General features: G+C 42.2%; 1 protein-coding gene across 7 annotated transcripts in view; it reads left to right on the top strand.

Moving 5' to 3' along the window:
- Tpte2 (transmembrane phosphoinositide 3-phosphatase and tensin homolog 2) overlaps positions 1-12110 on the top strand; it is a 94335-nt gene that overhangs the window by 68245 nt on the left and 13980 nt on the right. For all 7 annotated transcript variants that reach the window (XM_039094736.2, XM_017600201.3, XM_063275620.1 and 4 more), the window contains 3 exons: positions 2993-3098; positions 6245-6336; positions 11796-11888. In XM_039094736.2, coding sequence (XP_038950664.1) covers positions 2993-3098; positions 6245-6336; positions 11796-11888 — 291 coding nt within the window. The remainder of the gene's footprint in view (positions 1-2992; positions 3099-6244; positions 6337-11795; positions 11889-12110) is intronic.

Raw genomic sequence — 12110 nt, 5'->3', positions numbered from 1 at the left:
TTCTGTTCTCGTTCATCCCTGCCTCTGTGCCCGCTGTTTCCACCCATGACCCACCACCCTCTGGCTAGTTCCTTCATTCCTCAAAGGTATTCCATTGTTCTCTGTGTGTCCCCGATCCTTTAAGATCTCTTCCTCCCCTTCCATGATGCCATTCCTACTTTCATGAGTTATATAACACATATACAAACATATAAATACACACATACACCTCATACATAATTTTTAACTTAGGTTCTATATAAAGAGAAAACACAACAGACTCAGAAAGACACAACTTCCATTTCTTTCTTTCTGTCTGTCTGTCTTTGTGTGTGTGTGTGTCTGTGTGTGTGTTTGGTACATGCATGTAATATGCATGTGCATGTGCGTGCATGTAGAGAACAGAGGAAAGCACCAGGCATCCTCCTCTGACTCTCTCCACCTTATCATCTTGAGTTGGGGCCTCAGTGAACCGGAAGTTTGCTGCTTGGGTTAGGCTGGCTAGCACGTGAGCTCCAGGGACCCATCTCCACACTACAGTGCTGGGGTTGCAGAAATGTGCAGCCAATCCTGGGTTTCTTTTATACCAGGTTTTGAGATATAAAGTTAGCTCCTCATGTGTATGTAGCAAGTTCTTTTACACTGAGACATCTCACTGGCCCCAGACTTCCATTTCTGAATGTGTGTGCCTGGTTGTTGGTTTTATTAGCACCTCTACATTTGCCTGACACCTTGAAGAAATGTTTGAACTTCTTAAAGAAAGCTCCAATGACAGCCCTGTGAGCAACATTCCATGGGGACAGCATGAGGCTTAGCGATCCCCCAAGGATTCCTCCTGAAAACAATAAAAGGAAATAGAGAGGGGTTAGAGAGATGACTCAGCGGTCAAGGGCACTGGCTGCTCTTCCAGAGGTCCTGAGTTCAGTCCCTAGCAACCACATGGTGGCTCACAACCATCTGTAATGAGATCTGATGCCCTCGTCTGGTATATACATAAAATAAGTAATTCTCAAGGGAGAAGAAAAAGGAGAGGGGCAGGGAGTGAAGAAGTTCTAGAGTAGAGAGACAGAGAAGACTGGCATGTGATCTACTGACATATTGTTGTCTTCTAGAGTCTTCACATTTGTTCTGCCCTGGCTGGGATCTACTCTCCACCAGACCCAATTTTTTTTCTCTAATGTAGTCCATTAACTAAGTTTCGACCACTGTGCTAGACCGCTGGGCCTCTTTTGATGCGTTGTTGGTTTTTGTTGTTGTGTTGTTGTTGTGGTGTTGTTGTTGTGTTGTTGTTGTTGTGGTGGTGGTGGTGGTGGTGATGGTGGTGGTGGTGGTGTTGTGGTGGTGGTGGTGGTGGTGGTGGTGATGGTGGTGTGTTGTTGTTGTGTTGTTGTGTTGTTGTTGTCGGTTTTGTTGTTGTTGTGTTGTTGTGTTGTTGTGTTGTTGTGTTGTTGTGTTGGTGTTGTGTTGTGTTGTTGTGTTGTTGTGGTGGTGGTGATGGTGTTGTGTTGTTGCTGTTGTGTTGTTGTGTTGTTGTGGTGGTGTTGTTGTGGTGTTGTTGTGGTGGTAGTGTTGTTGTTGTTGTTGTGGTGGTGGTGGTGGTGGTGGTGGTGGTGGTGGTGGTGTGGTGGTGGTGTTGTTGTGTTGTTGTTGTGTTGGTGTTTTCGGTTTTGTTGTTGTGTTGTTGTGTTGTGTTGTTGTGTTGTTGTGTTGTTGTTGTGTTGTTGTTGTGGTGGTGGTGATGGTGTTGTGTTGTTGCTGTTGTGTTGTTGTGTTGTTGTTGTGTTGTTGTTGTGGTGGTGGTGATGGTGTTGTGTTGTTGCTGTTGTGTTGTTGTGTTGTTGTTGTGGTGTTGTTGTGGTGGTGGTGGTGGTGTTGTTGTTCTGAGCAGCCACCTTCTCAAGCGTGAGCAGGAGTGGAGAGATAGTTCTTTCAGCAAAGTACCTGCCACTCAAGCACAGAGATCTAAATTCAGATCTCCAGCACCCACGTGAAAGCCACAAGTCTGAAACCCCAGCACCTAGGGAGGGGGAGAGGCAGAGACGGGTAAATCCAGAGAGCCCATTAGCCAGCCAATGTATAAACTCCAAGTTTACTAAGAGGCCTTGTGTCAAAAATAAATAAATAAATAAATCTCTGTGAGTTCTAGGCCAGCTTAATCTATGTAGCAAATTCCAGGCCAGCCAGGGAACACACTGAGACCTTATCTAGATGATGATGATGATGATGATGATGATGGTGATGGTGGTGGTGGTGGTGGTGGTGGTGGTGATGGTGGTGGTGATGATGATGGTGATGATGATGGTGGTGGTGGTGGTGGTGGTGGTGATGGTGATGATGATGGTGATGATGATGATGGTGGTGGTGGTGGTGGTGGTGGTGGTGGTGATGGTGACAATGATGGTGGTATGGTGTTGGTGGTGGTTACAGTGATGGTGGTGTGGTGGTGGTGGTGGTTACAGTGATGGTGGTGTGGTGGTGGTGGTGGTGGTTACAGTGATGGTGGTGGTGATGATGGTGGTATGGTATTGGTGGTTACGGTGGTGATGGTGGTGGTGGTGATGATGATGGTGATGATGATGATGATGATGATTCAAGAAGATACCCAACACCAATCTATGGCCTCCTCATGACTACCCACATACCCACATGCACACAGACTGTGATATGTACATATAATCATACATTATATTTAATGGTAGCTATAGATCCATCTCACATGCACAAAACCAACTTGGGAACTCATATGCAAGCATTGGTTCCTTTCGTGTCAGCCCATTCACCACAGCACTAAACTCAGTCTTCTATTTTTCTTGGCAGATACTCAGTCATGTGGCCCCATATATGAAATATGCCCGACTATATAATAGGATTCTACAGTTGCTCCTTACCTTAACTGTACCTGACAAACTCTTTGTAAGAGAGAGATGGGAGGAGCAAGAAAGGAGGCGGGATTAGTAATGCTGACCTTAGACTTTTCCTCCCCACTTATATTGAGGCTTCTGTTGCTTTGCAGAATAGATATGTTAAATATTTTGAAAAACTGAAAACTAGCTACCAATTGACTCTTCCTCCAAAAAAAGTACTTGTGATAAAAAGATTCACTGTTTACTCCATTCATGGTAAGTGCTTTATTTAGAACTGAAGGGTTGGGCAGAGGGCCAGTGTTTTCATGTCTTGGGGGGGGGAGGTACTGTGTATTTAGTGTCTCACACATGAACTCCTACCTCCTCACAGGCTATGTGAGGGCTTGGTGACAGCTCCTAAACGTCCCTCTCCCACCTTTCCTTTCCTTCATCGGTTGGTGCGGGGGTTGGGGAGGCATCCCTTGTCCCTCCTCCTTGCTTCCCTGACCTCAGTACAGGGTACATGATTGAGGCCAAACCTTAGTGGAGGGGCAGAGTAAGAAGATTGCACTGGGTGCTTGACAATGTTGCCTCCCCCTCCCATTATGGTTCACCTTGTAGAGGCGAGACCCTTTTCCTTATCATCTGATCACTTGTTTACCCCTTCTCCCCCTCCCACAGCTTCTACTGCATCTCCATAGTGATGCCTTAAATTCCCAGTCAGCCAGTGTGTTATTTATTGTCCTGCACATAAATTTTTTTTTTCCGGAGCTGGGGACCGAACCCAGGGCCTTGCGCTTCCTAGGCAAGCGCTCTACCACTGAGCTAAATCCCCAACCCCTATTTATTGTCCTATAACTACTAAGGCTTATGTTTGGCTAGGTTTATACCATTGCCTCCTGCTCTTTAGAAGTTCTTGGGTATATTCTGCAGTCTCTGATTGTCTGCAGTTGTGGGTCTCTGTGCTAACTGACACCTAAAATATAAGGGAACAATTTATCTCCAACATACATACATACATACATACATACATACATACATACATACATATATACATACAAGTATGTCACTCCTTCACCACCCCAAGGCTCAAAGATCACTGGGAAAGAGGATGCAGAAAGAGTGTAAGAGACAGAGGTCGCAGACGACTGTGAGAAACCAGTGTCTTCTGAACAGAGTGGGGAAGTTGCACATATGAACTACACACACACACACACACACACACACACACACACACACGTGAATTTCATGTGTAACAGGGCATTTCCTGGGCTTCATTTACTTGTTTTTATTTAATGTGAATCAGGGGCCTTTAAGGATCATCCAGTAAGATTGCTCATGAAGACTTGTGGGCAGAAGCTTGAGTTTATGATCCTAGTCTTAAAACTGGGATTGGTCAAGTGTTACAGAACAGACTCCAGGAGGTCTGCATGTCAGGGTGGCATTTATATTTCAGTATCCTTGGTAATAATCAGTCTTATTTTTGGATTAAAATAATCTTCCCGTAAAGAATCAGGACAAAAGAGAAACGAATCACGAAACAGGCACGAAAGACTCGTGAGCAAACAGCGATGTGGAGCACTGCTGCTCTGGATATGGGGTCTTTCATTCTCCCTGAGCTGTTTTATAATTCATTCCTTTGCAGAAAATGGACAGTGCAAATAATTTTTCCATAGAAACGTAAGTTGTGCCCAGTAGCTTGGCCTTGTCCCATCCGTCCTTTCTTTCTTTTTTTTTTTTTTAATTTATTTATTATATATAAGTACACTGTAGCTGTCTTCAGATACACCAGAAGAGGGCATCAGATCTCTTTACAGATGGTTGTGAGCCACCATGTGGTTGCTGGGAATTGAACTCATGACCTCTGGAAGAGCAGTCGGGCGCTCTTAACCGCTGAGCCATCTCTCCAGCCCCCCATCCGTCCTTTCTTATCTGCCTTTGAAACCCCGTACCACTGTTCTGCTCCCTCACTTTTAATTAGTCAAACCCAAGTTTTGACAAAGTCCAAGGTAATCATATCATTCAGAACTATTTCTGCGAAACAGTAGTGGGTTTGTGTGTTCATATTTGTGAGGGAAGCAAATACAATTGATTGTGTTTCTAAAACAAATCAAAAGTTTTGGTTATATATTTGGGGGCTGAGGTACAAAACAGTGAAGGATAGCTAAGGCAGAGATTTTCCACTTCATAGGACTTTTGTCTTTATGTTTTTCTTTTGAACTTTTAAGTCGTGAAGATACATTTACGAGGTTTGAAATTTTAAGTGTGTGGGAGCTTAGGGGCTTAGATAAGTCGCCTTTGTTATCACGTAGTAAGGTTTTTTTAACTTCATATAGTTCTATTTTTTTAATTCTATTGTCTATATGCACTGCACATGATAATGTGTTACATAAAATACTTTCATACAAGTACATGACAGTTTCATATTTTATTTGTCTCTGGTAGACATTAGTAGATGTTTGGTAGTGAATGGGCAGAGGAAACTGAGGCCAGAGACCACAATTCATGACAATTTATTAAGATGGTGTTAACGAAGTGGAAGGGGAAGCCCTACTAAGTCCTACTAAGACTGAACCCCCAGTGAACGTGATTGTTGGGGGGAGGGCGGCAATGGGGGGAGGATGGGGAGGGGAACACCCATAAGAAAGGGGAGGGGGAGGGATTAGGGGGATGTTTGCCCGGAAACCAGGAAAGGGAATAACACTCGAAATGTAAATAAGAAATACTCAAGTTAATAAAAAAAAAAAAAAGATGGTGTTAACGAAACATTAAATGTAAAGAAAACAAAATGTTAGGAGGAGCATCGAAATGATTGTGACTTTATTAGAATATTAGAAGCAAAATATGGAAGAAGGTTCATTGGGGGCTTCCAGAACCAGGTATTGAGGGATTGATAGAGGAGAGGCAACCATTAGAACTAGACAGAAGGACATAAGACCATTTGTTTAAAATTTATACAGAGTCCTAAAGGAAGTCTTAATACGGCCACCCTGCATCTTTCCTAGAGATTACTTTAGGAACTGGACTTAGGGTAGAGCAAGAGGAATTTAGATAATTTACTTTAAATATCGTGATTGAAAATCCAAGGCAGTCTGCAAGCCACCTTCCCTGTTTTTTCCCCTAGGAAGACAAAACAATGAAAATTCTAACTTGTAGAAACTAAATTACCTACCTACCTACCTAACCCTGCCCCTCTTTCTCTCTCTTTCTGCCCTTTCTTCTCTCACACCTCATCAATTCTGCTTTAGGAGACAAAATTGGGCTTTAGAAGTCTTTCTCTTCAAAAACAAAATCCAAACAAAGTCCAATGATCACATATGACCACAGTACACAGTGAGGTCATTATCCTCCCGCTGTAACGTCAACAGGAGAGATGTTTTGAGTTTTAACAAGCATATATCTTTTTTTTCACTTTCACTCAGGTGTTGGAAAAGGCAATGGAAGTGATCTAGAAATACAAATAATGATGTGGCAGGAGACGATTTTTTCCTGTTTTAATTCCAAAAATTGTATGGTAAGAGAAAATACGTGAGCTGAAATTTCTGCCGTTTCAGTTTTGCTTTGATTGTGTGCAGATATGTGTAGGGTGTAAGTGTATGTTCAGGTGTGGGTGCAAGTGTGTGTGCACATGGAATCCAGAGGTCAAAGGTGAGTGCTTCTTCAATGGCTGTCCATCTTATCATCATCATCATCATCATCATTATTATTATTATTATTATTATTATTATTATTATTATTATTATTATTATTATTGCTACTGAGTCTCTTACTGCTCCTGGCACTTGCTAATTCAGCAAGACCAGGGATCCTTCTATCTCCACATCCCCGATGCTAGGATTACAGGGACAAAATACCACACCCAATATAGGTGCTAAGGATGCAAACCTAGACCCTCATGCTTAACACAGTAGGCATTTGATCAGTCAAGCGCTTTTCCTAGCCCTGATAGTTAATCAAAAATACAGTGTCAAAATAGCGTGTTCATTCGCCAAGTCACACAGAGATGCTTACTGCTCTCCAGTTATGGTCCGGCTTGGTGATGCTTGGTTTCGCTGCAAACCAGAGCTCGCTGCTCAGAATGAGTTGTGCAAGGCATTTTCTTTTGGCTCAGTCTTGCTTTGTCTTTCACTTTCCCATAATGCTAGAGCGCATTCCCACAATCCATCAATCAAAGTTTATGTCATGTTTACGTTCGTGTCAGCTTCGGTTTCCAGTTACTTTAAAAAGGAAAGTCTGGGGTTGGGGATTTGGCTCAGTGGTAGAGCGCTTGCCTAGGAAGTGCAAGGCCCTGGGTTCGGTCCCCAGCTCCGAAAAAAGAACCAAAAAAAATAAAATAAAATAAAATAAAAAGGAAAGTCACCTAGTAGCTCCTAGAGATACACATTCCTAGGTTGTTTCCTCAGGGTACGAGTCAGAAACTCTGGAATGAGGCCCAGACATCATACATTTAGCTACATTTAGTAACAAAATCCTCAGTGATTTTGTTACTCAGATGTTCTGTGGACTTGCGTCCTGAGAAACAGGGAGTTTGTGAACTAGAAAGAAACCTCTTTCCCTCAAGCAATGGGAGCCAAGAAGTAATATTTAGATGAGTTGAAAAGTGCCTACGATGATGATACGCCTTGGAAGCAGTGGTGCAGTGTGGTGGTTTGAATAAAGATGGCCGCCATAGGCTCATACTCCACCCAGTTGTTGGAACTGTTTGGGAAGGATTAGGAGGTGTGGCCTTAGGGTTGGGGATTTAGCTCAGTGGTAGAGCGCTTGCCTAGCAAGCTCAAGGCCCTGGGTCTGGTCCCCAGCTCCGAAAAATAGAAAAGAAAAAAAAAAGGAGGTGTGGCCTTGTGGAAGGAGGTGTATCACTGAGCGTAGGCTTCTAGGTTTCAGAAACCCATACCGGGCTCAGTCTCACTCTTTCTACCTCCTGCTTTATGGTTAGGATAGAAACTCTCAGCTACTGCTCCAGTGCCAGGTTCCCCAACATACTGATCATGGACCAACTTGAGAAGTTTAGGCCATTTATATTTATAGCTATTGTTGAAAAAAAATGTGCTCAGTTTTTGCACATTGTGTTATTGTCTATTTTGTGCTCCATTGACTATAGATTCACTTGTTTTCTTTCTGTACCCTCCTTTTTCAGGTGTGCCCCCCCAATTTCTGAATGTACCTCCTTTTAATTAATTTTTAATTTAAAAGATTTCTTATATTGAAAATAGATTTTTTATACAATACACTTAGATTACAGTTTCCCATCCCCCCCAAGAGTCTCCCTAACTCCTCTCCCATCTACATCCAAACCCTTTCTGTCTCTCCTTAGAATATTAACAAGGAATCTAAGGAATAATAATGAAATAAGATAAAACACAAAAATAAACCAGAATAGAACAAACAAACAAATAGAAGAGCCAAAGAAAAAGCATGAAAAACACACATAGATACAGAGACACATATTCGTGCACACAGGAATCCCCTAAGAGCACTGAATTGGGCGTCATATAAGCAAAGGATGAATAAGGTCAAAAAGCAAATACATAAATGCCCTGATGCAATATTATGAGACCAAGAACCCCCAAAGATGCCATTCAATTCATTTGTGTTGGCCATTCACTACTGGGCATGGAACCTGGCTTGAAGAGTGGTTTGTATACCCAGTAAGATTCCATTGGAGAAAACTAATTTTTTATTCACAAGTGGTTATCAATAGGAGATAGCTTCTCGGTTAAGGATGTGGGCTATGACCACCTTTCCTCTCAGTGAGGACCCCATTTGGTACAGAACCATGCAGGCCCTACACACACTGCCAGAGTCTCTGTGAATTTACACATGTCCTGGTCCTGATGTTCAGAGGGCATTGCTCCCTTTGTGTCCTCCACCCGCTCTGGCTCTGATAGTCTTTCCGCCTTCTATCCTGCATTGTTCTCTGAGCCCCAAGAGAAGGGATTTGATGAAGACGTCCCACTTAGAACTGCACGTTCCAAGGTCTCTCTCATTGACCAGCCATGGGTCTCTGTATTTCTCCCCATCTACTTCAGGAGGAAGCCTCTCTGACAATGGCTGAACAAGGCACTGATCTCATTTCCTGGTAGGCATTTTTGTCACCCTCTTGAATGCTTATTCCTCCCCTTGGTCTGAATTGTCTATTGGGCCAGCTTGTTGAACATGAATTCTTTTAGCCTGCTTATACTATGGAAAGTTGTTTCTCCTTCAATTATGGCTGATAATATTGCTGAGTATAATAATCTGTGTTGACAGCTGGGTTCTCTTTATGTCTTACTTTTGAAATTTGAGATTATAATATAATTACATTTCTCTCTTCTCTTTCCTCTCTTCAAACCCTCACATTTGCTCCTCCTTGCTCTCAAATTCATAACCTCTTTTTCATTAATTGTTATTGCACATAGATATGTATACACATGTATATTTCTTTTTTTTTTCTTTTTTCTTTTTTTCAGAGCTGGGGACCGAACCCAGGGCCTTGCGCTTGCTAGGCAAGCGCTCTACCACTGAGCTAAATCCCCAACCCCCACATGTATATTTCTAAATATAGCTGGCTCCGTCTATATAATGTTACTTGTATGCATGTTTTCAAGGATGAACATTTGACATTGAATAACCAGTTTATGTGCCCTTCCCTGGAGAAGGCCAACTCTCCCACTCTCAGCTTTCCTTCCTTGCCTAAAACACTTTGTGTAGTGTGTAGGCCTCGTGGGCTTTTCCCTGTCCATTTCAGCATGTCTATTAGTGTCCTCCTTGTTCAGCTCATGATTGGCCAGTCATGTTGATGAGATTTTATGGGTATAGCCTCCGAAATTATTAGGAGACACAGCATCACAGCAAATGTCAATCTTTCTGCTCCCTCTTCCCAATGTCCCACGACTTTACCAGCACTGAGTATTTACCTAGGTTTCCAGTACTAGGTATGTTTTCTCTCTGTTGGATGAGGCTTAAGTCCAATTAAAAAGCTGGTGTTTGCTGCCAAGGCATGTGTGCCACTGTACCCTTAGGGTTATTGTGCTGTGCTGATAATGTATGTGGTTTGTAAACATCAAAGATGGGTAGGACTGAGTTTGCCTTGCTCCTTTGGGAGTTTACAGGGCACCTTTGGTGGCATTTGTATTCTTTAAGAGCTTGAAGCATGTTGCTCCAGGATCTTCTGGACTTTGGAAGTTTCCATGGACAATTCAGCTGTTATTTTTTTCCTTTATATGTGATTTCTGGTTTGCCTCTTGCAGTTTTCAATACCTTTCTTGGTTCTATCGATTCTAATTTAACTATAATAGGCAAAATAAGCTTATTTTCTGGTCCTGTGGTTCGTGTGCTTCCTGTATTGATCTTGTTGAAAACCTGGTCTATGTCCCCAGAGATTCTTCTTCATCTATGCCTATAATTAAATAATATAAAAGACCTTTGGTCTTTTCGTGGAGAACTGAAACTCCCCATTTTCCTTTGTGTTTTTAATTTCTTCATTTTCTTTGCCTGAGTGGTACAGCTCTTCTACTCTACCCTCAAGTCTTCTATTACCCATGATCCATCTATTACCCATGATCCATCTGTTACCCATGATCCATTGCGCTGGTATGTCTTTCCCCTGATTTTTCTAACTGGGTTACTGAGTTTTTCACTTACATCTTCATTTGGCCGTGGGTTTCCTTCACTTCTATCTTTTTACTCTGCCTTTTAGATCCTGACATTTCTTTGTCACTTCATTCAGCTGCATTTGTGTTTTCTTGGACTTCACTTAGTTTACATTTATTGATAGATTTGTGACTTTCTTAAGTTCCCTGAGATTCTCGATCAAAATCATGGTTATGTCTAATTCTGTATCCCGGGTTCATTGATGTAATTCTCATTCATGGCAAACATTTCTTTGTATTTGTTGTGTTTTGGCAAAATGACCAGAGCATGTGGGTTTCTGCCTTTGGTTTTATATCAGATACGGGATTCTAGTCTTCTCGGTTTAGTAGAAGCTTGGTTTTGTTGCTGTTGTCCAAGCATTGATTGTAGCTCAGCTATGAAGAGTTAGTAGGTCAATTCTTTGGTTACTCTGTGTTTTCTTTTAAGATTTTTGTTTTATGTGTATGGGTGTTTTTCATATACACACATTGTTGTGTACCATGTACATGCAGCGCCCAGAACAAAAAACAAAATAAGGTATCAGATTCCTACTGAGTTTTCAGAGAGTCGTCAGCCACCATGCCGTTGCTGATAATGTAATCCAAGTTTTCTGAAAGAAGGGCTAGTACTCGCCAATGCTAGGCCATCTCTTCAACCCCTCAGTGTTGACTTTTGACTAGAGGGATGACCATGAAAATATATGAATAGGTCTGCCTGGGCTGGTGTGCAAGCTAAGCAACATTACTCAAGATGGGCATAAAAGTGTGACGTTTGTGCAGGTGAGCTGTAATCTGGGGTACTCACCAAGCAAGGCTGATGTACAGGCTCTAACAGCAAGATTAGGCCTGGGGTTTAGAGATGGCATAGCTAGGTGATGTTCTGTGGCCTCTTACCAGACTAGGTCAGCACACAGAGAGGTAGGCCTGAGTGTCAGGGAAGGTGTATGTGATTGAGGTTGGAAGGAACTCACCAGGATGGGTGGACAGGACGCAAAGGCTGCACAACCAGTGCTAGGCATGGGTTTAGAGATGGCATCCACAGTGCATTTTTTAAGGACTTCACCATAGCAAAACCAGATGATGTCTATTCAGCGGTAATGCTTTTTTAGTTAAGTTCTATTATATTTACTCCTGTGCCTTTCAACCATGTTCCATCATAGCCTTCAAGAGACATAAGAGTTCATTTAAACAACTAGGTTACAATTTCATAAAAAGATTAACATCTACTTATATACCTGAAATGACCGGGCTGTGACATCAAGAAAACTTGATAATTTGGGATGCTTGAGAGAGTAAAAGTGGACTTCACCCTTGTACCTATTAGCTGAGCTTATAGTTCTGAATTTTGTATGTTTGTCCACAGATATTTCATGATGTTGAAACAGACAAAGTAATAATTAATGTGTTCAACTGTCCGGCTCTATATGATGATGTAAAAGTGAAATTTCTCTGTCCGGTAAGTAATCAAGATGCACCTTGTTCTTGTCGAGTCCTTTTTCTGTTCTTTTAGTGTGTCGAGACAGAGTTGTGTAGTCCAGGTTGGCTCGAAGCGTATCATATAACCCAAGCTAGCCTTAAACATGTGATCCTTCTGCCTCAGCCTCCCGAGTGCTAGAATTACAGGTTTGTGTCACCAAACATGACTCTTTCTGGTCTTAGTCTTTTGAATGATTTAGGG

Source organism: Rattus norvegicus, chromosome 16 (genome assembly GCF_036323735.1).
Source record: "Rattus norvegicus strain BN/NHsdMcwi chromosome 16, GRCr8, whole genome shotgun sequence".
NCBI classification, from domain to species: domain Eukaryota; kingdom Metazoa; phylum Chordata; class Mammalia; order Rodentia; family Muridae; genus Rattus; species Rattus norvegicus.
Note: the sequence above shows the minus strand (reverse complement) of the source record. Positions and strands in the feature narration are given on the sequence as shown.